Genomic DNA, 25,115 nt, shown 5'->3' with positions numbered 1-25,115 from the left:
AACGCAATCCATGTGTGCCAATACGGTATCGGCAATTTAACTTCGTGGTATTGGCAATACCAATACCTTTTAGAGCAGGAATTAAAATGGAGGAAGCAAGTCCAACCATTGGCTTAGCAAAAGCTGAGCCAAAGAGCCCAATTCACCTGATTCAACAACCACGAATGTTTCGCACGTTTTGCGTGAAACAAGGGAAAGAAACCAGATTTCTTCCAATGCTCTACTTTAAAATTTATCACGCGACTCGGGGCCTTGGTTTCATGAATAAAAGTCTTCACTCCCTCCATTTTACCTCTTCTCAATGACCAATACCAAGAAGTTAAACCAATTTACGCGAATGATAAAGCAGAGTGCAGCATATTTCAAACGCTCCATTCGTTAAATAAACAGCATCTTTTCTCTGATACAGATAAACCACAATCTATTTGGCACAGTCTGCCGGCTCTGCTGTCACAAATTTACCCCATTCTACGGGACATCAGCTGCTCTCTGATTACAAATCATCGTTGAATCCAAAAGCTAAACATTCGATTCGAATAAATTCAAAGCATTGTGCAAAGATAAAAAGAAACCCTCGCGAAACCATAGAAGACAAATGGAATCTGCGTTATGGATGTAGTGCGGAAGACTCAGTCTGAAAATATAGTGCTGGTACTGATGTTTGCGTCAACTAGAGTCTCAACGGTACTAGTCTTGAGATTCTCCGACGTAAATTCTGGAGTCTCTGACGTGGAATCACACACCTCTTGATGCACGGCCAATTTGAAACCATCTCTGGTCGTCATGTGATCACTGTGGAACTCGATAGTCATCGTAGAGTTGGGGAAACTCACATCAACTGTTAAATAAAAAATAAATGTATTTAAGATCCGTTTTATTTTTATAAATAAATTGCTTCATTTCTATAAAAATCAATTTAAGGCTTTAAAAGCTTAGGCCACCATCACACGAGGCATCTTAGTTGAGTCAACTTTCGAACGGGTGGGGCGGAGGAAGTGTAACCAGGTAGAAAAATGAAAGAATCGCCTGTCATCCTTCACACGACAGTCAACTGTTCATGGTGTGTCCGGCATACCAGGCACATGTGCCGATACCATTATCATCAAAAATTAATAAGTAGATGGGCAAGGTGTGCTGGCACATTAGATACCGTTGACTGTCGTGTGAAGGATGACAGGTGATTCCTTCACTCTTCCACCTGGTTACATTTCCTAATAACAACCCCACCGGTTCCAAAGTTGATTCAACTAAGTTGGCTCGTGTGATGGAGGCCTTGTTGCGGATTTTTTTAAAAAAGGGAAAAATGAGGAATAATATACATCGAAAGGTTTTTTCGTTGAATAGTATTTATTAAGAAGTAAACAAAAAATCTGTTGTATGGATGAGCCGTACAGTCAGATTGTACTACGAGCCTAAAATTAAAATTTTAAAAATTTTTATTTGACTTACAAATGGGTAACAAAATAATGCGAACACTTATGAAATAAGAGAAAAGCATTATTAAGAGGAAGCTTGACCGCTCTTTGACTCAATTAAAGATTATATGCGATATGGGATGGAATCATAAAGGTCATGAATGACATTAAATGGAATATGAAGTCGTTCTGCCTTATGAGCAATTTTCAATTCTAAAAGCTCAGATGGAGGGAGAAATTGAGCACGGGGAGTTTTGACTCAAAATATCCCACAAATATTTGTGAATGATCAAGACAGGAAACTAAGGTAATCAAGTAAGATGTTCTGCTTCCTCATCATGCTCTTCAAAACATTTTTAGACGATTTTAGCAGTGTGTATAGGAGTCTTAGCGTCTTGATGCAGTGCGCATTCTCCTGGAAATAAAGTCAGGATAAAAGGATATTCCTAATACCGTAACAGTAAACAACCGAAAGTTTACCACACAGTGTAACAAAAGGGCTAAGATCAAAACAAGATATCTCACCCCATATCAAAAGAGAATCACTTCCATGTTTTGCAGTCGGCAAGAGGCAGTTGAGAGAACATGCATATGTGGGCTTTTTAAACTCATAAACGTGACCAGTTGGCTGATATATGGTGAAGACTGATGCATCAGAACAGATTACATGTTGTCACTGGTGGATAGTTCAGTTATTGTGTATTTTACACCATTGGCTTCGCTGGAAAGCATAACGTGCTGACACCACTGGGAGTGCTCGGCTTCTGGCCTAGATCAAAAAATCAGAGCTGTCTTCATGGATGGTTCCCATCCAAGTGGTTAAACCACAAATAGTGATAGGTACGGGGGACCTTGGTGTGTGGTGCGTGTGATCACCACAGGTTGGTCGGGTGGCAGGAAGAGAGAACCCTCGGGGGCGATAGCGACGCCCCCACTGGTTTAGGAAATAGAAATCTTCCATGAAGTTCGCTTTGGACAACTCCGGTAGAAATGGGGTTCTGGAAATGACTATTTAGTTGTGACGTTTTCTGGGATAAAGATTTCTTGATTTTACAGACTAACATAAGGGTCAGCTCTCTTTTATTCCTCTCAGAATGCTTTATTGTCCGTCCACTGCTGTACGTCGCTAGGCGACATATTATTGCATTTCGTGTACAATCTTTCACAACGACCGACACAATACTATTTTAAGCACCAAGTAATTGACATTGCAACCAGATCATAGCATTTCAACAATTATGGCTTTTTCGAAGTCTGATACTTCAATTGTTGCTGAGTTTTTCAGAACGTATGGTAAGCGCATGCAACGCCTGTGACTCATGCTGAACGACTGTATTATGTTGTCACCCATTTTGAGATTCTCCAGGGGGAACGCAGTTGCTGTTGGCCCAATGAAATAAAAAAACTATAATATTAATATTGTTACAACGAGCGGCTCCTGTTTATTTTCCTGAACAACAAATTGCAACTCCAATTCCATTGAACATTTGAAATATTAACATGTATACATAATACATACATAACATAATTTGTCTTCAAAGTATTGAAATCAAAAGTTTTTTCAAAAACCTCCTCTATAAACTGAATCAAAGTGGAAATTTTGTTCAGCCAGAAGCAATTTGGTTTAACGGCTTACCCCCTGTTTCGCTGCATTTAAAATTTCCTCTCCCCGTTAAATATATCCAAAGGCTAAATTTATTGCAGCTGAAAAACAAACGAAAAATAAAAGACACCGTTTCCACACATGAGGATTGAGAAGCAAAGGGATATAAGTGGACTATTTAAAGTTTTGAGTAAAACACGTTTGAAGTTCAGATCCTAAAGTAAACTTTCATTGAAAATTTTTTTTTTTCTAAATCGTGCTATATAGCAGCACCTACCAGGACAACTAGAACCATCTCTTGCCCTAAAACAGATTAGAGGTTCTCCTATCATTTATATTGATTATCTCGAATTTTTTAATTTTGGCACTGACATCCCTTTGCTTCTAACTGCCTTATACGTGGTCGTTGCGTTTTATTAAACCTTAAGAAATATTTTCAGAGAAAAATCGGAATGCAAATGCATTTCTGCATACTTCTCTCAGCTAAGCTTTGGATTTTTTATGTATCCTTAAAAAGTTGAATATTCCAGGGGAAATCTGGTTTCAACTTCAAGGTTGTGACCTAAATTACTGTATGTACTATGAACTGCCAAGATGAAGGTAAAAGACATTGGATTATTCTATCGATACTTGTCCGTTGTCACTGACAAAGCGAGAGAAGTAAGGAAATCTTGATGTCAGAAAAATGCAAAACAACAAAACATCAAAGCAATATTACTTTTCTGTATTTTCAGCTTTCAATGAAAGTGGGAAAAAATCAAGATTTCAAACTATGCTTAGTCTATCAAGGCCAAAGGTGAAATAGACAAAGCCGTACTTCTCCATTGTACTTTCAACAATAAATGTTAGCATAATTGAGCATTGGAATGCTTTAGTATGGGAACAGAGATAAGAATCGTGTAGTTGAAACTCAAAATGAAATTCTATTGTAGTAACCAAAAATATCAAACATTTTGAGCTGAGTCAAAACTGATTGCTGAATCATCTCTCATGTCACAAAAAACATAAAGGCGGTGCTTTCAAATAACTTTTTGGTTACAAATTCTATTGTAGGTTGTTGGTTACAAATTGTATTGTATTTTTACAAATTCTATTGTAGTAACCAAAAATATCAAACTTATTTTGAGCTGAGTCAAAACTGAATGCTGAATCATCTCTCCTGTCACGAAAAACATAAAAATGGTGCTTTCAAAACCAGTAAGAAAAAAAACATTAATAGAAAACACACTGCTACTCGCGGTCGCCAATATAAAATTTATACTGCGTCACAGCATCTGTGGAAAAGAGGTTTTGCTCCTTGAGACATTTACACTTGAGGAGTACCAAAAGGGAAAACCGTCTGACGGAACTGACAATTTTCTGAATATTACAACAATCTTTTTTTTTATTTCCCCTCAAGCAGGCGGTACTGACCTTAGAGCAGGATTTAAAATGGAGGGAGCAAGTCCAATCATTGGCTTAGCAAAAGCTGACCCACAGACGTCAAGTCACGTGGCTCAACAGCGACGAATGGTTGGCACGTTTTGCGTGAAACTAGCGAATTAAACCTGATTTGTTCCAATGTGTTGCATTAAAATCTATCACGTGACTTGGGGTCTTGGTTTCAAGAATGAAAGTCTTCACTCCCTCTATTTTATCTCTTCTCAATGGTACATACATTATCCTTACACCAGTTGAACAATCTTGATGATAACATAAGCAGCCAATACATAACCTACGTAATAGTCACTATATTATATAGAAATAAATAAACCAGTCTCTGCTATTTACATTTTATGAGTAAATTTCATGCGATGTGCATTGCTGAACATGAAATATGAATTTAAATTAGTATGTTTCCACCTTTTTTTTTATTATTCACTTTACTTTCTGAATTTACACTGATCAAGTTTGTAACCCTTCCTTTTTTGGAAAAAAAAATCTCAGCTGCTTTAGTATACAGTTTTAAATTTAAGGTTTAAATTTCTGGAGACATATCATGTCACGCTCCAGGGTTTCCCGTATCCCACCCCAGCGTGTTTGGGGTTTAACTGGTTGGATGAGTTCCTGAAGACAGCTCCGTTTCTTTCTACTTCTTTTTTTTTTTTTTTTGATTCAGATCACTAGCCAAGCCATCCCTGGTCCAGCACCTCCAGAGGCATCGATTGAAGACTTTGGAGGACTTCGTGATCATGACATATTTAACGTGCACTAGTCACCATTAAAGAACACGGAGGAACCTCGACCGGCTGACATCGAACCCGGGACCTTCGGGTTACAAGTTCGGCGCCGTACCGATCAGTTACCACGGCCACAACTTCTGTAGACAGGATCATAGCCGTGCGCGAAGCTTTAGAATTGAGGCTACTCCTGCAGATGGTGTTACAGATACAAAACATTTATTTGAAGAACTAAGCAAAAAAAAAAGCATTTTTAACAAATTTGAGACATAGAATTAACAAATCTGAAATGCGTGAAAAATAAATAAGAGTTTGAGTTAATTTGAGCATCACTACAACTCCGGTAGCTCTCGTATGCGCACCAATGGAAGGGGCCACAACCCTCGAATACACTCGGGACTGCTACCAGGAAGATTAAGATATAGCAACAAGACATATTCGATAATTTAAAAAGTTTTCCTACTTACTAATTTGACCCTCACTCATGATTCCACAGAGTCTGTCATTGTTGACTAAAAGAAAATCGGACTGGCAATGGGGGTCAGCTTCCACGTCGAAAGCGTGTATCTTCATCAACAGCCGACACACCGAAGGATCTGTCTTCTGGACGACGTATCGGCATATCCGTCCGTTGTCGTATGGTAGGGGGTAATTGGGAGAGGACATCACAAAATCTGGTGTCTCGAAAGTTCCATCGCAATCTGGCAGCGGACAGTCTTGTTGAACGACGGTCACCATGTAGCCGAGGCCACGGGTCTCATTGTCCGAGTGGAAAGACATGGTCACTTGGTCATCCTCTGAGAAAGACACTGTACCTATAGCAGAAAGAAAGAGAGCAACATAAGCTTTGTTTAGGCTGCGGGCATAGTTGCTGCTTTCAAATGCAGGAGGAGATGTTGCCGTATAGAGAAGCAAAATGTTTAAATAAAAGGTACAGTATGACCAACGATTCGATGGAAAAGCAAACATCCGGTTTACAGACGGAAATGGATGTATCTATTAGTTTTCAGGAATGTCAGCTTTTACAGATCTATGTTAGCCTCTAAATTAAGCAGAATTGCATTCAAATGAGCGGAACATGCGCATTAAGTTTTTACTTTCCCGCCTCATTCAGATAGACTCGTCTCAACTGATCGTCTGCCAATTCCATATAATCCGTGGGCCGACTGTAATTAAGTACTAATTTAGAGATATGTACGTAGTACGTATACTTTTATGTAATAAAACCTTAACGTGAAATATATTGAAATATTTTCTTTTTTTTTACCTTATATTACAAAATTTTGTCATCATATTACAAAATTTTGAAAACAAAGTTTCTAAAAATATTAAAAACTTGTATGGCATTGCTCATGTACATCAATCATTTTTAGCAAGTGTTGGGTTGATTCATTGTCTAACTTCTAAAGCGACTTGGTAATAGGGTTATTAAAATTTTCTAACGTTTGGAGAGGTTTAGGAGATAGAAGAAAAACCGAAAAGAAATCCTAATGACCTCTTGCCTTTCTGCAGGTTGCCCATGACTGCTGTAGAATAATTTATTATTTAAGAATTTAGTTGTGCGTCAGTTCGTTTCCTTGTTAGGTTTTATCATTGCACCTAATGTGTTTTTTCTTAATTCCTAAATATAATTATTATACTTAGGAATTTAACTTTACGTCTGTTCTTTTCCTTGTTAGGTTTCATCATTTTACGTAATTTTTTTTTTCGCAGAGATATTAAGAAAAATAATGCGAGATGCTCAAGTTAAACACAAATCCAAACAAATCCAGTTACAGTTTCACTCTCAGACCATTGTTTTAATGATCTAAGGTTTCACTAAGAGAGGACGGATTCCTCTGATGTTATTCTGCTTTGTTAAAGAATGAACGCCACTATAAGTCAATTTGATCTGATTAAAGATTAGCTGTCATCTAAATAACTATTTTTTTTTTTGCCCTACAATCAAAAACGATTGGTGAAAGTATACGTACACAGTCCTAATTCACTCAATCCCTCTTTTCCTTCAACGCAACCCAGCAGAAGTCGCGCAAATAATCTCAACTATTTTCCCTGAAAAAAATGTATTTCTCAAGAAACATATCATCATTATAAAATATTTGTTAGTCGTACCTAAGTCTTAGTCGTATGTCATTGGTCCAGGCATTCAAGTTAGAATAGCAACCTGATGCAAAATATTTAATTGTTAAGTTTAAATTGAGTATAGGGTGATTCCATAGTGACTAACGTAACATTCGCAGCTGATTTTCAAACTCTTTTTACTTACACCGGGAGTAAAAATAAATGTGTTTTGGTTTAATATGCAGATTTAAAATGTACAAGGTGACTATTTTTCATTTCTACCAAGAATTTGAAGCAAAATAAGCGCTGGCAGGTGTTTTTTCACCAAAAAAGGCATCGTGACTAACGTAACATTTTTGCAACCCTGAGAAACAATGCTTATGTTTCGAGGCAAATTTTTCTGAAACTTACGCATGCATTTAAAATTGGCCGATATATTTGTAAGAAGTAAACAATCTATTTTTAAAAATGTACTACAGATTTGTTAGAGGAATCTTTTTTGGCCCTTAATGGTATTTTTACGAGAAACTGTGTGTGACTAACGTAACGTGACTAACGTAACCATCGAATAACAAGCAATGAATGCATATAAAAAACTTTTTGTAATTAATTTCTTGCTCTTATAGTACTTTTATTTTTTTAGGAACCTTTTTTGTGTTGCATTATGGTTCTTTCTTTACTTTTTTTCTATATTAGTGTAAGAAATTGAATGGAAGGTATCAGTTCAATTAACTCAATTTGAATGTGCGAAAAAAAAAAAAAACAAATAAAGAAAACTGCTTTTAAAAACCGAATAACATCATTCTTGGGCTAATTAAATCCTATATATCTGTCATTTAAAAAATAAACTTTATGCAAATTGATAGTTTCATCGAATTCTAGTATTCTGCCGGCATACTAGTTATCGTCACAAGAAACTCCGTAGTACTTTTCAATGGCATATTATTTTTTAAGGTTTACTGATTCATCGAACGACTAGTGTTGTGCATACTTTTGAATTAAAATGTAATATTGAAAAAAAAATATTCGAACGTTTTTTCAAAATGCATTTTAATTCCAGATATCACCGCAAATGTTTGAATTTCTAAATGATCATTCTTGCATTTTATGAAATGTATGGCAGCAGCGCTTATTGTCACTTTATCATATAACATCTTCAAATGTTTTCCAACTATCAGCCATTACTTCATTTTAATAATGTATTTTCTAAAAAATAGAGACGTTCTTCTTTGTTAAGACAGTATTTCTATTATCTTAATTTTTAAGCTTGGATTCTTGTGTTGAATGCACATTCAGCAGAGTACTCATTTTGCTTTACTCACCTTTTTTTCTTTTTTAATAATTCTTTAAATTGGAAGTATCTTTATAAATACCTTTAAAAAAGTATTTTTCTAAGTAAACAAAAGGTCTATACAATGTAATTTTACTAGTATTTTTCAACCTTTATATTTTTAATCAATATAGAATGCCTACATGTTCAAAATTGTTCATGAAAATGTACATTAAATTAAATAAGTTTTAAATATTAGCAGTCATTTTTAAAATGTTTCGTTAGTCACATGCAAACTGTTACGTTAGTCACAGCTCAAATGTTACGTTAGTCACACTAATTATTTTATATCTACTGATACTGAAATAAATATTTTGCACTTTTTAAGTAGATATGACACAGATGTAAGAAAATAAAAAGTGCTGTTTGGTTCAATCATCTGGTTTAGTTTTTAAGCAGAAAATAGTACATTTTCGTGACTAACGTAACGTAAATATTTTCAGTGAAATAACCAAACTAATTAAAATACTTATCTTATAATGTATGCAAAAAGAACAGTCAATTTTATTGGGCCAACATCTAATCATTTAGAATAAACATTGTTCTTTCAAAAATTTTCAAAAATTTTTACATTACACAAGAAAACGTAGACGCATGTTTTTTGCACATGCTAAGCCTTTTCTACAACCTCGCACGTTTAGAGCCAGCAGAAAAACACCGAATGAAATTTTCGCAAACTGTTACTGGATTTATATACTAGAAAGTATGTTGAATGAAATGATAGGTCACAATTAAGGCTTTGCGGAAAAAAATTTTCTGAGGTTGAGGTTGACATTTCTATGGAATGACCCTATACTAATAGTTCACGAGAAAAGCAATTATTTCTTGGGCAAGATTCTTTATATAATTTCTATTCAATTCCATCAAGAAACTGAAGTAAATAAAGACATAATTTTTAATAACTTAGTGCAACAGTTTTAACATCGAGTGAAAAAATTGACAGCGAAAACTGAGGCAAACATTTTTCAGCTGTGAAATTAAAATTGATACGACATTTTTATGGAACGAAAAATAATAAAAGGTTGAACAAGGAACATAAAGCAGAACAAAACTTATAAAACAGACGAGGGAATGTTGGAAATTAATATTTGATAGTTTTTAATAAAATTATTGAAGTTTTAAGAAAAGAAAGAATGTCGTTTCACTACACATAAAAATCATTTTTTAACCATAAAATGCCTTATAAATATTTCTCCGCTGGACATAAAATCTATTGAAAGACGCTTCATGGAAAAATAACTTTCCAAGATTGATGAATTTATTCATTCACTCTTGTAAGAAAATTCCGAAACCTCACAAATTATTTCCAGTATTTCACCAGTTTCCTGCACAAAACAAGTGTATTTGCGTCATGGAAGGCCTGCTGGGGGGGGAAATGCAGAACCAACTTTAAAAACGGCTCCCCCCCCTACTGTGTCATCTTCAAACAATTATAACTCCTTCAAAACTTGGGAAACACGAGGAATTCTCAGAATCTCTTACATGCATTACTTAGTCTTCACTCACGAGTAGTTTAGTTTCAAAAATTACTACTGTCCGAAATTTTAACGCGAAACCTTATTCGAATTTGCGCATGCGTCAGGTCTCTTCTGACTTTATCAAAACAGGGGTAATAGCAAGAAGGGAGTAACGAGCAAGTAAAAACCTAATGCATCCAATTGGAATCGTTCGCATCTGCTAGTCACAGAGTTCGAGAACAGACAGTAAAAGTGTGGTGAAAAAGTTTGTTTTAATTTACCTCATGCTTCTTTTTACCTCAACTGACCCTTCATATAGGGTAACGGCACCAGTAACAGACAAGGGTCCAGTAACATACAGTCGTAAGTTTGGATTTGAATAATAAGTATTTTAGGCGGGTAAAACCGATGTTGCTCAAACGCATGAATACGGTGCAATCACCTAGTGTTATCAGAGGGTTGTCCAGAGGGGTATGTATGTAGGGGGTCATCATCAGAGGGTATGTATGTAGGGGTCCTAGTGTTATCAGCCAGTTGGTATTTACAAGGCAGTGTGGAAAGTTATGAACAGCCACCACGTGGTCAGCTGGTGTTTCACGTTCAGTTAAATTTAATACGGTTATGGCTTAGTTCTAAAACTAAAGAACTAATTGCACATTTTGAAGAGGAAAAGAGTATATTGTTCACTACCTCATCCTGTCTGTTACTGAGTATCATCAGAATTTTCGGCGTCTGTTACTGGGGGTCGGAACTTTTTTAGAAATAGAGCAAATAAAAATAGAATTAACTTATTCAGGAGCAGCCAAACGCTAGATGAGATGTAGTCGCAGGAGAGAAAAATAGTTTAAAAAGTCTAAATACATTAAAAGGCTCAGAAAATTGAGTTGAACTGAAAGCGAAGTCTTAAGCATGTATGTCTGTTACTGGGTGCCGTCACCCTACAGTAAACTTCTGATTATTCGCGGGCGTCTTATCCGAGGCCTTTCACACGTTTATAAAAGAAAAAGAAAAAGAAAAAAAACGGCGATGATTAACTGAATGAACGAATGCAAAATCTCTCTCTATTTCTAGACCTTCCTATTTCTTCTTTCTCCGTCCCGTCCAATGACATCAAACCTTCCATGGTCGCTAAAACCTGTCTAGGGTCATTCCATAGAAATGTCAACCTCAACCTCAGAAATTTTTTTTCCGCAAAGCCTTAATTGTGACCTATCATTTCATTCAACATACTTTCTAGTATATAAATCCAGTAACAGTTTGCGAAAATTTCATTCGGTGTTTTTCTGCTGGCTCTAAACGTGCGAGGTTGTAGAAAAGGCTTAGCATGTGCAAAAAACATGCGTCTACGTTTTCTTGTGTAATGTAAAAATTTTTGAAAATTTTTGAAAGAACAATGTTTATTCTAAATGATTAGATGTTGGCCCAATAAAATTGACTGTTCTTTTTGCATACATTATAAGATAAGTATTTTAATTAGTTTGGTTATTTCACTGAAAATATTTACGTTACGTTAGTCACGAAAATGTACTATTTTCTGCTTAAAAACTAAACCAGATGATTGAACCAAACAGCACTTTTTATTTTCTTACATCTGTGTCATATCTACTTAAAAAGTGCAAAATATTTATTTCAGTATCAGTAGATATAAAATAATTAGTGTGACTAACGTAACATTTGAGCTGTGACTAACGTAACAGTTTGCATGTGACTAACGAAACATTTTAAAAATGACTGCTAATATTTAAAACTTATTTAATTTAATGTACATTTTCATGAACAATTTTGAACATGTAGGCATTCTATATTGATTAAAAATATAAAGGTTGAAAAATACTAGTAAAATTACATTGTATAGACCTTTTGTTTACTTAGAAAAATACTTTTTTAAAGGTATTTATAAAGATACTTCCAATTTAAAGAATTATTAAAAAAGAAAAAAAGGTGAGTAAAGCAAAATGAGTACTCTGCTGAATGTGCATTCAACACAAGAATCCAAGCTTAAAAATTAAGATAATAGAAATACTGTCTTAACAAAGAAGAACGTCTCTATTTTTTAGAAAATACATTATTAAAATGAAGTAATGGCTGATAGTTGGAAAACATTTGAAGATGTTATATGATAAAGTGACAATAAGCGCTGCTGCCATACATTTCATAAAATGCAAGAATGATCATTTAGAAATTCAAACATTTGCGGTGATATCTGGAATTAAAATGCATTTTGAAAAAACGTTCGAATATTTTTTTTTCAATATTACATTTTAATTCAAAAGTATGCACAACACTAGTCGTTCGATGAATCAGTAAACCTTAAAAAATAATATGCCATTGAAAAGTACTACGGAGTTTCTTGTGACGATAACTAGTATGCCGGCAGAATACTAGAATTCGATGAAACTATCAATTTGCATAAAGTTTATTTTTTAAATGACAGATATATAGGATTTAATTAGCCCAAGAATGATGTTATTCGGTTTTTAAAAGCAGTTTTCTTTATTTGTTTTTTTTTTTTCGCACATTCAAATTGAGTTAATTGAACTGATACCTTCCATTCAATTTCTTACACTAATATAGAAAAAAAGTAAAGAAAGAACCATAATGCAACACAAAAAAGGTTCCTAAAAAAATAAAAGTACTATAAGAGCAAGAAATTAATTACAAAAAGTTTTTTATATGCATTCATTGCTTGTTATTCGATGGTTACGTTAGTCACGTTACGTTAGTCACACACAGTTTCTCGTAAAAATACCATTAAGGGCCAAAAAAGATTCCTCTAACAAATCTGTAGTACATTTTTAAAAATAGATTGTTTACTTCTTACAAATATATCGGCCAATTTTAAATGCATGCGTAAGTTTCAGAAAAATTTGCCTCGAAACATAAGCATTGTTTCTCAGGGTTGCAAAAATGTTACGTTAGTCACGATGCCTTTTTTGGTGAAAAAACACCTGCCAGCGCTTATTTTGCTTCAAATTCTTGGTAGAAATGAAAAATAGTCACCTTGTACATTTTAAATCTGCATATTAAACCAAAACACATTTATTTTTACTCCCGGTGTAAGTAAAAAGAGTTTGAAAATCAGCTGCGAATGTTACGTTAGTCACTATGGAATCACCCTCTACTTGAAACCTAATGTTTAAATCTACACTTACTATCCACACTACTTAGTAATTTTTGATCGGGTCAGTCTTACTGAAAAAAATTCCCCTCCTCTCCTCCTCTATGCATTTTTGGTGTAACATAGCTTGATCTGTTTGCACCATTTGCTCGCTTATTTGTGTAATCCATTTGCAATAATGAATTTTTTTTTTTTTTGAGCAATCAGGATTGCTTATTGTTCTCACTTAACTGTTTTGGTGTGCTATCATTAAATCAAAAGACGCCGAAAACGGCCAAATGAAAACAATAAGCAATTCGTGATTGCTCAAAAAAAAAAAAAAAAAAAGATTAAAATTAATTTGAATTTTGACCTCTTGAATTCAAATTATGTTTTTCGCAATCACGAGTGTGTGTGTGTGTGTGTATGCAGGCATGTGTGTTTATGTGTGTGTGGGGGTATGTGTGTTTGTGTGTAGGGGGTATGTGTATGTGTGTGTAGGCATGTGTGTTTGTGTCTGTGTGCAGGTATGAGTGTGTGGGTAGTTGTGTGTACGAGTGTTTGTGTGTGGTGAGGAATGTGTATGTGTGTAGGCATATGTGTTTGTGTCTGTGTGCAGGTATGAGTGTGTGGGTAGTTGTGTGTATGTGTGTTTGTGTGTGGTGAGGAATGTGTATGTGTGTGTAGGCATATGTGTTTGTGTCTGTGTGAAGGCACGAGTGTGATGAGTGTGTGGGTAGTTGTGTGTAGATGTCTGTATGTATGTGTAGGTGTCTGTGTGTATGTATGTGTTTGAGAGTGTTTATGTGTTTGTATGTGTGTAGGTGTATGTATTTGTGTGTGCGCGCTCGTGTGTGTGTAGTTGTGTATGTATGCGCGTGTGTGTAGCAGATGGATGCAACCTGGAGACGGTTTTCGCTAGAGGAGCAGCATCGTGAGGAGCCGGTCGACGGTAATGCTGCAGAGGGTGCTGGCGGGAAAATTTATTCTCCCCCCGCCTTCCTCTGCAGCACCATCGTCGACCGGCCTCACGATGCTGCTCCTCTAGCGAAAACTTTCTCCAGGTTGCTCCCATATCCTACACACACACGCATACATACACACAAGAATGCCTACATACTGTCGCATACATATACTCACTCACGCCTACACACACGCGCGCGCGCGCAGATACACACACACAAACGCGCGCGCAGATACACACACACAAACGCGCGTACATACACACACAAACGCACGCGTACATATACTCCCCCCCCACACACACGCACACGCCTACACAAAGACACACACATACATACACGCACACGCTCGTAATTGTGAAAATCATAATTTCAAAATTCAAAAATTCCAATTTTGCTAAAAATTAAAATTTTTTTTTTCTTTTTGCTTTTACATACATTTTGTATACATTGTTAGCATTTTAGCTATAGTTTAAATGTTGCATCCAGTCGCTGACATATGAGTTTGAATTTTGACGTCTTAAGTTTAATTTTTTTTTTAATTCACGAATTGCCAAAGGACCCTACTCGTTTCACACATTCTTATCATTTCAGCTATAGTTTAAATACTTATGGGTGATTCCATAGTGACTAACGTAACATTCGCAGCTGATTTTCAAACTCTTTTTACTTACACCGGGAGTAAAAATAAATGTGTTTTGGTTTAATATGCAGATTTAAAATGTACAAGGTGACTATTTTTCATTTCTACCAAGAATTTGAAGCAAAATAAGCGCTGGCAGGTGTTTTTTCACCAAAAAAGGCATCGTGACTAACGTAACATTTTTGCAACCCTGAGAAACAATGCTTATGTTTCGAGGCAAATTTTTCTGAAACTTACGCATGCATTTAAAATTGGCCGATATATTTGTAAGAAGTAAACAATCTATTTTTAAAAATGTACTACAGATTTGTTAGAGGAATCTTTTTTGGCCCTTAATGGTATTTTTACGAGAAACTGTGTGTGACTAACGTAACGTGACTAACGTAACCATCGAATAACAAGCAATGAATGCATATAAAAAACTTTTTGTAATTAATTTCTTGCTCTTATAGTACTTTTATTTTTTTAGGAACCTTTTTTGTGTTGCATTATGGTTCTTTCTTTACTTTTTTTCTATATTAGTGTAAGAAATTGAATGGAAGGTATCAGTTCAATTAACTCAATTTGAATGTGCGAAAAAAAAAAAACAAATAAAGAAAACTGCTTTTAAAAACCGAATAACATCATTCTTGGGCTAATTAAATCCTATATATCTGTCATTTAAAAAATAAACTTTATGCAAATTGATAGTTTCATCGAATTCTAGTATTCTGCCGGCATACTAGTTATCGTCACAAGAAACTCCGTAGTACTTTTCAATGGCATATTATTTTTTAAGGTTTACTGATTCATCGAACGACTAGTGTTGTGCATACTTTTGAATTAAAATGTAATATTGAAAAAAAAATATTCGAACGTTTTTTCAAAATGCATTTTAATTCCAGATATCACCGCAAATGTTTGAATTTCTAAATGATCATTCTTGCATTTTATGAAATGTATGGCAGCAGCGCTTATTGTCACTTTATCATATAACATCTTCAAATGTTTTCCAACTATCAGCCATTACTTCATTTTAATAATGTATTTTCTAAAAAATAGAGACGTTCTTCTTTGTTAAGACAGTATTTCTATTATCTTAATTTTTAAGCTTGGATTCTTGTGTTGAATGCACATTCAGCAGAGTACTCATTTTGCTTTACTCACCTTTTTTTCTTTTTTAATAATTCTTTAAATTGGAAGTATCTTTATAAATACCTTTAAAAAAGTATTTTTCTAAGTAAACAAAAGGTCTATACAATGTAATTTTACTAGTATTTTTCAACCTTTATATTTTTAATCAATATAGAATGCCTACATGTTCAAAATTGTTCATGAAAATGTACATTAAATTAAATAAGTTTTAAATATTAGCAGTCATTTTTAAAATGTTTCGTTAGTCACATGCAAACTGTTACGTTAGTCACAGCTCAAATGTTACGTTAGTCACACTAATTATTTTATATCTACTGATACTGAAATAAATATTTTGCACTTTTTAAGTAGATATGACACAGATGTAAGAAAATAAAAAGTGCTGTTTGGTTCAATCATCTGGTTTAGTTTTTAAGCAGAAAATAGTACATTTTCGTGACTAACGTAACGTAAATATTTTCAGTGAAATAACCAAACTAATTAAAATACTTATCTTATAATGTATGCAAAAAGAACAGTCAATTTTATTGGGCCAACATCTAATCATTTAGAATAAACATTGTTCTTTCAAAAATTTTCAAAAATTTTTACATTACACAAGAAAACGTAGACGCATGTTTTTTGCACATGCTAAGCCTTTTCTACAACCTCGCACGTTTAGAGCCAGCAGAAAAACACCGAATGAAATTTTCGCAAACTGTTACTGGATTTATATACTAGAAAGTATGTTGAATGAAATGATAGGTCACAATTAAGGCTTTGCGGAAAAAAAATTTCTGAGGTTGAGGTTGACATTTCTATGGAATGACCCTTATGATTTATTATTGTTATTGCTCTTTCTAAAGCTATTGCGTACAATAGTATTGTTTTTTACTTACATTGCGGATTATCGTCGATTTGGTTATCCGCGATTACCGTGCCACTCTATCAAAGGTATATTTAAGGGGTAGCTTAAGGGGCGCTGGCCCTCCCAAAATAAATGTCTGTATACGCTCCAGCACTCCATTCCGCGGATAATAATATAATTAGGAGTTATCTGAACATAAAAAATTGGACTGGGGTGATGTGAAGAAATTTTAATCCTTTAAAGGGCGCGGTGAGTTGGAAAAGTTTGGGAAACCCTGCACCAGACAACATAGCACTGGATGAAAAAAAAAATTAGAGAACACCTGTCAAGCGAACTGACTTTATTAGACATTGTTCCTGTTTGTTTTCTTATCTTTGAAAACAATGTCAGAAATCCTAGGATTCAATCTCGTTGTTTCATGATCTCGCAACAGTCTGCCCACGGATTATATGGAACTAACAGACCCGCACGGCGACGCCCGTGCTAAGAATTTAAAGTAAGTACATTGAATAAGACCCCCCCCTCCCCTTCTGATGTGAAATGATGATTTTTCTTTACCTAAAATGCTTACACACCTTTTCAGAAAACCTGTTACAGTCTCTTTGGAATGTAAAACTACTCGCCAAAACACATAAAAATATTAACAGTAGCTTTAAAACTCAAAATATTCTTTCAACTGTATAGTTCATCGCTTAATGCGCCAAACAACCACGAAACCGTAACCCTGCTCTTTAGCGAGTCAAGCGTTTTTTTTTCTGCAATTTAAAATGTTTCGCCAAATAAACACTACTGTAATAAAAACGTTATAAAGAACAATCACAATTGAACAATACGACAAATCAAATTATTTACTTAGACCAGTAACTATCTTTAACTATAAGAATAGAAACAAATGTTGAAGAAATGAAAAAAACAAAACCCAATAGAAAAATCCAAGAAAATCAAATTATGTACCTGAATATCGAAAAAAAAAAAATAACGCATTCAAAAATCACTTCCACTGACCACGAGAGTCCCACAATAGCATAGCCGACTACGTCGTCGGAGCCTAGCGTCGGAGCCGCGCGGCATGGTTCCTCGCAGCTATCAACACTATTGGCCAGTGCCCTCTCTATGAGTTAACTTACCCCGCCATCTATTATCAATTCATAGAACTGAACTTACCCCGCCATCTATTAGGAGCTTTCCTCAATAAAGGGGCTATTCAACACAAAACAATTTTTCAATTCGAACCAGTAGTTCCTGATATTAACGCGTTCAATCAAACTCTTCAGCTTTTTTTTATTAGTATAGATTGGCAAATGTTGAGTTAAGACGAGTCTATCTGAATGAGGCGGAAAAGTAAAAACTTAATGAGCGTGTTCCGCTCATTTGAATGTAATTCTGCTTAATTTAGAGGCTAACATAGATCTGTAAAACCTGACATTCCTGAAAATTAATAGATGCATCCATTTCCGCCAGTAAACCGGATGTTTGCCGCTCCATCTAATCGTGGTCAGACTGTATATCTATTACTTTTTGAAAAAGAATCGAGCAAAATTGGCACGGTTGTCAAATGAAGGTTTATATGATTATAGGAGCTTTATCAAAATTTATAGCTATTTTTATATACTTGAAGCTGCGTGGGGAATACAAAATAATAATAAACAACAAAAGTAAAAAATAATGGGTTGTAATTTTTTTCCAATCAATTTCTCGGAACCGAAGAAGGGTTCGTTGCATCCGGGAAACACGTTCATTATACATTTATTACAATTCTGTGCTTTAGTGCTTTATCTTTCACGAGTCAAAAGTCGTTTACAAGGACAAGAAACTCACGAGAAAACCGGATGGGTGCAAAAAGGTTATTCTAATTTTCGTGAAAATGAAGGTATTTGGGGAATAAAGAAAATCTTTATCTTTACTAATAATAAAGCTGAAAGTATCTCTGTCCGGATCTGTCTGTCAGGATCTCTCTCTGTCCGGATCTCTGTCTGTCCGGATCTCTGTGACGCGCATAGCGCCTAGACCGTTCGGCCGATTTTCATGAAATTTGGCACAAAGTTAGTTTGTAGCATGAAGGTATGCACCTCGAAGCGATTTTCCGAAAATTCGATGTGGTTCTTTTTCTATTCCAATTTTAAGAACAAAATTATCATAAGATGGACGAGTAAATTACGAAATTATCATAACGTGGAACCGTAACATAGGCACAAGCCTATGAAAAGAGCTATTGGCAAGAAAATTCACCATACAATATTCGTAAATATACAGGCGAACCAAAAGATCTTTTAATTTTTCTATTACGGGCAAAGCCGTGCGGGTACCACTAGTCTTTACTAATAATAAAGCTGAAAGTCTCTCTGTCTGGATGTCCGGAGGATGTCTGGATGTCTGTAGGATGTTTGGATGTATGGATCTCTGTGACGCGCATAGCGCCTAGACCGTTCGGCCGATTTTCATGAAATTTGGCACAAAGTTAGTTTGTAGCATGGGAATATGCACCTCGAAGCGATTTTTCAAAAATTCGATGTGGTTCTTTTTCTATTCCAATTTAAGAACAAAATTATCATAAGATGGACGAAAAAAATTACGAAATTATCATAAACATGGGCACAAGCCAATTGGCGAGATACGAAATTATCATAACGTGGAACCGTAACATGGGTACAAGCCAATTGGCGAGAAAATTCACCATATCTTATTTGTAAATATACAGGCGAACCAAAAGACCTTTTAATTTTTCTATTACGGGCAAAGTCGTGCCGGTACCTCTAGTAATGAATAAAAAAGAAGAAAATTTGAATTTTTGGCATCTTGAGTTCAGATTATGTTTTCGCAATTACGAGCGTGTATGTGTGTGTGTGTGTGTGTATGTGTGTATGCGCGTGTGTGTAGGCCTTTGTGTGTTTGTGTATATACGCGCGCGTGTGTGTAGGCGTTTAATTGTGTAGGCGTGCGTGTGTGCAGGTGTGTGTGTGTGTATGTACGTAGGCGTGTATGCATGTGTGTGTAGGATATGAGCAAAACCTGGAGATGGTGCTTGCTAGAGGAGCAGCATCGGGAGGGGCCGGTCGACGGTGGTGCTGCGGGGGAAAATAAAAAGGACGGACGTCATTCAACAGTGAAATGAAAAATAAGCAATTCGTGATTGCTGAAAAAGTAAAAGATGATGCTTTGTAATTTTTTCCCACATTGATCAATTTCTGCGTTCCGAAGAAATGTTAATCTCTTAACACGTGTATTATATTTTTATGACACTCGATACTTTTCCGCCATATCCTTCACCAGCTCGAGAACAGAACCTGACTATGGTGAACTATGGTCCAAAATCTCCCCTCCCCCACTCCCCTACAACCGACTTCTCAGTTTCTGTTGGTATATTCAACTTTTTGTTTATTCAAAGTAAAACCATCCGTAGTTGACACATAAAGAAAAACTAAATTAACAAGAGAGACACGGAAGCCAAAAGATCAGCTGAGAATAAGATGAAGCGCAAGCATTGCAAATTTAAACATAAATTTGTGTAATTTATAGTATTGTGGCAATTAATTGGGAAATTTTATTTTTTTCGCTTTATCACACGTAAGCGAATGAATAAGCATTCAAATTCAGCTCAGAGTTCAAATGGCAGTTAATTTCAAACTACTGGTTATTTGCACGCATCAGGTAAGTTGCAGGCACATAAATTCTTCTGCCAAGTGGCTAGAAGTTGGCAGTGTTAGTTGCTCGCTTGCTGTGGGAGTAATTAGAATCATGGATATCAGCCTTGAAACACGTGCTAAAGTGATTGCACTTAGAGAACACACTTCTAAAACGCTAGATGAAATAGGAAAAATATGTCAATCAAGTGTCGGGAGGATATGGCTGCGGTTTAAGACAACAGGAAATGTTGGAACCAACCGTATTGGAAAATAAGCAGAAAAAGATCAACTTAGGCTCGTGACGACTAAAGTTTACATCGAATGAGTGTTATGAATCCTCGATTAACTAGTTTTGATCTGTACAAGTCCATGGTGACAGCTGGTGTTGACATTGCACCTTCAACAGTAAAATACAGGCTTTTAGAACGTGGGCGGAGAGCATGTCGACCGTACAAGAAACAGCTTCTCACTCCTCGTATGGAGAAAAAAAAGGTTAGAACAGACACGGAAATATAAAACATGGACTGAGGAGGACTGGAAAAAGGTTTTATTTTCTTTGGTTCAGGGATTTAGATCCAGGTTCGTGAGAAGGAGCAAAGGAGAACCTTTTCGTCCGCACCACATTAATCAAGCACCCAAGTATCCACCCAAAAAGATGTTTTGGGGTTGTTTCTGCGTTTCAGGGACATAATCCCTTGTTTCCGTAGAAGGACCGATATGGACCCAAAATGTGCTTCCAACCATGTCTAAACTTTGGCCGAACGGAGATTACGTTTTTCAATAAGACGACGCGATGTCACACATTGAAGCAAATTTTTAATTTCTGCTTTAAATACAAACTTACTGTACTGAGTTAGCCTGGGAACTCACTGGAGTTAAATCCGATTGAAAATTTGTGGGCTATCGTTAAAAAACGTCTTCATAATTTTGACAGTACTACAATGGAAAAACTAATTTCGTCTGTTTTCGACATATGGCATAATGACGTTGAAATTAAAACTATATGTGCCAGTCTAGTACATTCTATGCCAAAACGTGTCTGTGATGTTCTTAAGTCTCGAGGATGTTATAATAATTATTAGTTTCAAATGTATTCATGAAAAACTTGAATAAAACTGATTTTTTTGAAAAAAAAAATGCATTTCCCAATTAAATGCCACAATACTGTATTTTTGTACAATTTAATAGTTTTTCAGGTTTAATTTATTTTCACTTTCATCTACTTTTGGGGGGTCTTCATAGCCTAGTGGTTCTGCTTGCCGGCGCGTAGTACAGGAGGTCGTGGGTTCAATTCCCATCGTACCCTAAGTGTTACTTCCTCTCGTTGTGCTGTAAATCTTTCTTGTGTTGTCTTTACTGTAAATACGTAATTAAAGAAGTCCAACCTCTCTAGAATATAACAACCAACCATTCCCATAGCGGTTGCTACTTATAGACACGACAAAAACAGTCAGTACAGGTCAACCACTGGTGGTTTTACTTTATTTACGTTTTCTTTTCTTCCAGATATTGATTGAATTCTGGAAGCAATTTTTGGACCTCTTCAGATTTAGTGACCAGGACTCATTCGGCAGCTCGCCTCTAGCCATGAACCGTTTACAAGGATAAGGACATGAGACTCTTGAGGAAATCAGATGGGCTTCTCTTTTTTTTTTTTTTTTTTTTGCTGTTTTTGTGGACGTGAAACCATGTGGGGAATGAAGAAAATATTCTTTACTAATAATAAAGCTGAATGTCTCTCTGTCTGTCAGGATCTCTGTGACGCGCATAGCGCCCAGACCGTTCGGCCGATTTTCATGAAATTTGGCACAAAACTAGTTTGTAGCATGGGGGTGTGAACCTTGAAGCGATTTTTCGAAAATTCGATGTGGTTCTTTTTCTATTCCAATTTTAAGTACAAAATTATCTTAAGATGGACGAGTAAATTACGAAATTATCATAACGTGGAACCGTAACATGGGCACAAGCCAATTGCCGAGAAAATTCACCATACGTTATTTGTAAATATACAGGCGAACCAAAAGATCTTTTAATTTTTTTTTAATTACGGGCAAAGCCGTGCGGGTACCACTAGTAAATAAAAAAGAGTAAAAAAAAATCATCCAGCATTCAGTCGCTGGCATGTTCATTTGAATTTTGACGTCTTGAGTTTAAATTATTTTTTTCAATACCGCGAATTGCGAAAGGACCCTACTCTTTGGGTTTATCGTTTTAGCAAATGGCTCCTATTGTAAACATAACTGCAAGAAAAAAATTTGAATACATGACATCAAAATTCAAATGAATGTCATGAGTTGGACGCTGGATGCTGTGTTTGTCTAAAGAGGATTGTCCCGATTAAACTTTTAAAATAGTGGAAGCTTGGTCTCATTTTGAGGCCCCTACATTTTGTTTGAGGAAAATTTTCTAAACATTCTTGCACATTGATTCAACACTGACTAATGCTAAGTGGTCCAGCAGAATTTAGATTTCAGTTAAGGTGGAAACCTTATCGACTGTCAGCACTTTTGTTTATTACACATGTTGCACTTGAATTCTCAGAAAATATGGGAAGAACATGTTGAATAATATTTGACACTTTACAAAGGGAATTAAATGTCATAAAAGTGCATTGTAACAGAGTTAAATCAAATCCCACATTTGAAAATCTAGCTCGTGGCCTCATTTTACATAATTATTTAATTCTTTCCTTTAAAAAAATGCAGTTAAAAGCAGAAACTGGAATTGTTAAGTAGTTTTATAGTGATATTTGTGCCTCCTAAAAATTCTGAAGGGAACCTCAAGCTTCCCGTGCCTTTTGGGTAATCAGGCCCTAGTTTCAAGTCGAAAGGGTCGGGTATAAATAAAGCCGATTCCGGAGGACACGGACGCCACCGCCCCAGAGGAGGGACATGCTATACCAGATGCCCATGGACTAAAGGAGTTTGGATAAAAGCATAGAAAAATTAAATCAAAAGATCATCAACTGTGGTCAAGTAAAAAACAGTAAGCAATCGTGATTGCTCAATAAAGTTATGTAATTTTCCCCCTTATATCACATCCTAGGAACGGAAAAAAAGGTTCGTTGCATCCCTGAAACACAGGGACGGATACAGATTACCAGTTTAGGGGGGGAAGTGATGCTGAATAACGGCACTCCCCCTCTTCCCCTACAAACGAACCTAAGATAGAAAGTGCGAAAAATTTCTGAAACTGTTCGGATGTCAATAAAAAACACCAAATCTGCCAGAAATAATGCACTTAATGGGACAAAAACGTTTCTAATTTTGTTTCTTAAGCGATGAAAAGCAGTCGTATTTCAAATGTTTACTTTGAAAAATTTTAGTGAATTAAAAAGATTACTACTATCGTTTACATTTAAATTGTTTGAACACAATGTGGATGCCTAATAGTATCGTCGGTTTAGGGGATGTGAGGGGGGTCATGACGCCCATGACTCTCCTCCTCGGGTGGTTGAAAAAAAAATTTCGAGCTAAAGTCCAGGACACCTCTTACTTTTTTTTAGACTTACTAATAGTACTATGCTGTAAAAGTTTTAGTTTCTTGCTCAAATTTTAAGAGGGTGGTCAATGACCCCCTAAATTTTACATTATCTTAGTACAGGGGCGCCCATATAGGGGCAAGGGGGGCTCGAGCCCCCCTTAGAAACTAGTTTTTCCTTGTTTTTAGTACTTTTTTTCTTTGCAAAAATGTAAAAATATTTCTTCTCCAGCCATTAATGAATAAGTAATTAAAAATGTCCAACTTTAATGACTCTAATCTGTTCTGAAATTGGATTTCATGGGGAAAATATACTAAACCATGGTTAAAATATCTGAGCCCCCCTCCCTCCTTACAATTTTGCATATGGGCGCCCATGGCTTAGTATAGAAAATGCTACAAGATTAGAAACATTTTATTTCCTCAGCTGTTTTTTTTTTTTTTTTTTTGTAAATAATTATTTTGATGCAATGTATATGCATATTACTAGTGTATATTGTAACATGTAGCACTGTTTTTTCAGTTCAATGTATTTTTAACCCCCCTCCCCATACTGATGAAGTTTGGGAGAGGGGGGTTGAGTACCCTCTTTCAGTTGAAATAGGAAGCTAAAATTCTTCCAGTACATTACTATCCACAAGACTAAAAATATTGAGAGGTGTCCTGTTATCTAGGAGAAACTTTTTTTTTACATGTATTTTTGAACCACCCTACTCCTTCTCCTCCTGTATCCGCCCCTCAGAAACACGTGTATGATATGCTTATTATGCTTTTCTGCCTAGTCCGGGAGTTGTTTACAAGGACAAGAGACTCACGAGAAAATCCGATGGGCTTCGATCCGCACATCTTCTCCCCTCGCAGCATCAGGTAGTCCTTGGTGCAGTTGGGGCTCTGCTCCAAGTCCATCACGTTGAAGAGGAACGTGACAGAGCACACGGAACGGGAACGGCGCCGGACCGTGTACCGGCAGTCCACGTTCGGGCTGTACCGGGACGGGAACCCGGCCGACTTGATGACGGTCAGCATCCGGCCCGTCGTCAGCTCGCATTCCGTGACTTCCGGCTCCGCATCCGCCAGGAGCAGGATCGGGAGGCAGAGTAGCAAGGCTGATGCGACCGCGGACGCCATCTTCTGCTATGCGAGTGTGCGGAAGAAGACGGAGAGCGGGAGTAGGGATTTATTGATTGGAGGAGCGAGGCTGAATCGATAGAATCTAGGGGTGGCGACGGGGCGCTCTTTATCTTAACCTTTTAAAGACTAAACTCGAATTACGTAAGATGCAATTATCCACGGAAGCCGCTCTA

General features: G+C 36.1%; 1 protein-coding gene across 1 annotated transcript; it reads right to left on the bottom strand.

Moving 5' to 3' along the window:
- Positions 1–629: 629 nt before the first annotated feature.
- On the bottom strand, positions 630–24,939 carry LOC129228650 (cubilin homolog). The gene is made up of 3 exons (XM_054863333.1): positions 24,627–24,939; positions 5,645–5,992; positions 630–838 (listed from the first exon to the last, which is right to left on the bottom strand). The coding sequence occupies exons 1-3, from the start codon at positions 24,937–24,939 to the stop codon at positions 630–632; spliced, it is 870 nt and encodes a 289-aa protein (XP_054719308.1).
- Positions 24,940–25,115: the final 176 nt, after the last annotated feature.

This window comes from Uloborus diversus, chromosome 8, assembly GCF_026930045.1.
Source record: "Uloborus diversus isolate 005 chromosome 8, Udiv.v.3.1, whole genome shotgun sequence".
Lineage (NCBI taxonomy): Eukaryota > Metazoa > Arthropoda > Arachnida > Araneae > Uloboridae > Uloborus > Uloborus diversus.
The sequence above is the reverse complement of the archived record's forward strand: the minus strand, read 5'-3'. Positions and strand labels throughout refer to the sequence as shown.